We start from the raw sequence: 1,870 nt of genomic DNA, 5'->3' as shown, positions 1-1,870 counted from the left end.
CGTCCGCGGCAACGCTCCGGCAGAACGCTGCGGGCAGGGGCGGCAAGCGTTCCAACGTCTCCAAAGCAAGAGACGGTGAGAACAGTTTTATAGGCAATTATCTTTATTAAACATCTGTCATCACCCAAAAATCAGGCACACGCGAAGGGGCAGCTCTTTATTTCCTTAGATACCATTAGTACATGGCTGGGTCCATTGATTTAAAGAACATGGAGAACGCAAAGTAGTCAGCGGAACAGCCATTACACACCTTAGGGCAATATAAATAAAATCCAAAACCACTGCTACTCGCCAGGACTCCCCCACGAGTGTACCTCAGTTGCAACAGTCTACTGCAGTAGAAATTGAATCCTAAAACTAATTAAACCTTATGGCAGTAGCAAACCAACAACACTCATTTATTAGGCATCACCTGGTTAAGCCTCAGGGGGACTCAGTATCAAAATTAAAACACAGTGCGCATGTTGCTCAGAGACTCATCGGCAGTGTCAGACAAACATGATGCTGTGTCAGTTTTCTCTGTCCCTCCAGCCTGAGTCTTACTGGCTGCCGCCACGTTTGGAGTTATGGGTTGGTGGGGGTGGGGGTGTTTTGGGTTTGTTTTCTTTTTTATAAATTAATAATTTTAATGGCACATAAAGTTCTGCATTTTTACATTAGAAAGCTTAAAAGCAGAAAGCTTAGAAGAAATGCCTCTAACTTTGAAGGGAAGTAAGTTGTAGTAGCAGCTTAGATTCCCCCTCTCCCTGAAAAGCAGCCAGAGTGTGCAAGTTTGAGTATCTACCTATCTGTAGGCAAGAAACGATACCACATTGTTCATGAAACGAGGGGTTCCCTCCTAATACGCTGCAACCCCATCACCTCAGTTCCCTAAAAAACCTCTCCTCCCACTACAGATCATCTAAATCAGGCATGCCTGAAAGGTTATTGTCCAGAAAGCAAGCACCAAATATGCAAATATGCATTAAGGGTTGAAGACAACGACTTCTACATCATTTAGTAGAATTACAAAGTAACACATAAAACCAACCAAACAAACAAAAAAAAAAACCAACACCCAAACAAAAAAAAACCCCAAACCAAAAAAAAAAACCCCAAACTAAAAACAAAACCAAAAAAACCCCCTCAAAACCCAATCAAAAACAGAATACAGAATCACGTATTAATGAATCATACACTTACAGCTGTCTTCAATGTAAGCTGAACATACTCTGTGACTAGCAAAATGTCAAACGAAGGTCACCTTCAGCAGCAATTTTACAGACTTACAGCTTTGATATTCTAATACACTGTGCATGTAAGAAAAATGATCCATGGAAAAGAGATGGGTTCTATAAAGTGTATCTTCAAACGCAAGTTACTTGCTATACATCCTGTCCACCCCTACGGTGCAATGCAGAAAGAATCTACTTGTGCTACCAGCTTATATTACTAAGACCAGCACACAAAGCAGCACGACACATGAAGGAAGCAAGCTTGTAAGGCAAGACTGCAAAAACAAGTTCTCCCATTACACTGTCAGTACAGCTTTTAACCAGGTGAATGCCAGCAAACTTCTGGCATCTCCTTCACTGCAGCCGCACTCCCGTCCTCATCATTTCTCTTTCTGAAGTCGCAAGGGAGGGTCGCTTTTCTGCGCCACATCTAAAGAGTCTATCATCTGACCAGAGAAAACTGCTTCCAGTCGCTCATCGATCTCCGTTGGTTCCCTGAACACACACCAGAGCAGGAGCCCTGCGCACAGCAGGCTGAGAGGCAGCACCTTCGCCCACGGCCTCTCGTGGTCGCTCCCCATGGACTGGCTGACGCTCCACACGCGCGGGCTGGCCTTGCTGGCGGAGAAGGGGATGGGCCCCCCGTCCTCGGGATC

At 44.9% G+C, this 1,870-nt stretch overlaps 1 protein-coding gene across 1 annotated transcript; it reads right to left on the bottom strand.

Moving 5' to 3' along the window:
* Nucleotides 1–1,594: 1,594 nt before the first annotated feature.
* LOC104405391 (chromosome unknown open reading frame, human C16orf91) lies at nucleotides 1,595–1,867 on the bottom strand (the record flags this gene model as incomplete). The annotated part of the gene is made up of 1 exon (XM_010014096.1): nucleotides 1,595–1,867. A coding segment is annotated over one exon (273 nt), but the record flags the coding sequence as incomplete, so codon positions are not given.
* Nucleotides 1,868–1,870: the final 3 nt, after the last annotated feature.

Source organism: Nestor notabilis, unplaced genomic scaffold, assembly GCF_000696875.1.
Source record: "Nestor notabilis isolate BGI_N333 unplaced genomic scaffold, ASM69687v1 scaffold34394, whole genome shotgun sequence".
Lineage (NCBI taxonomy): Eukaryota > Metazoa > Chordata > Aves > Psittaciformes > Psittacidae > Nestor > Nestor notabilis.
Note: the sequence above shows the minus strand (reverse complement) of the source record. Positions and strands in the feature narration are given on the sequence as shown.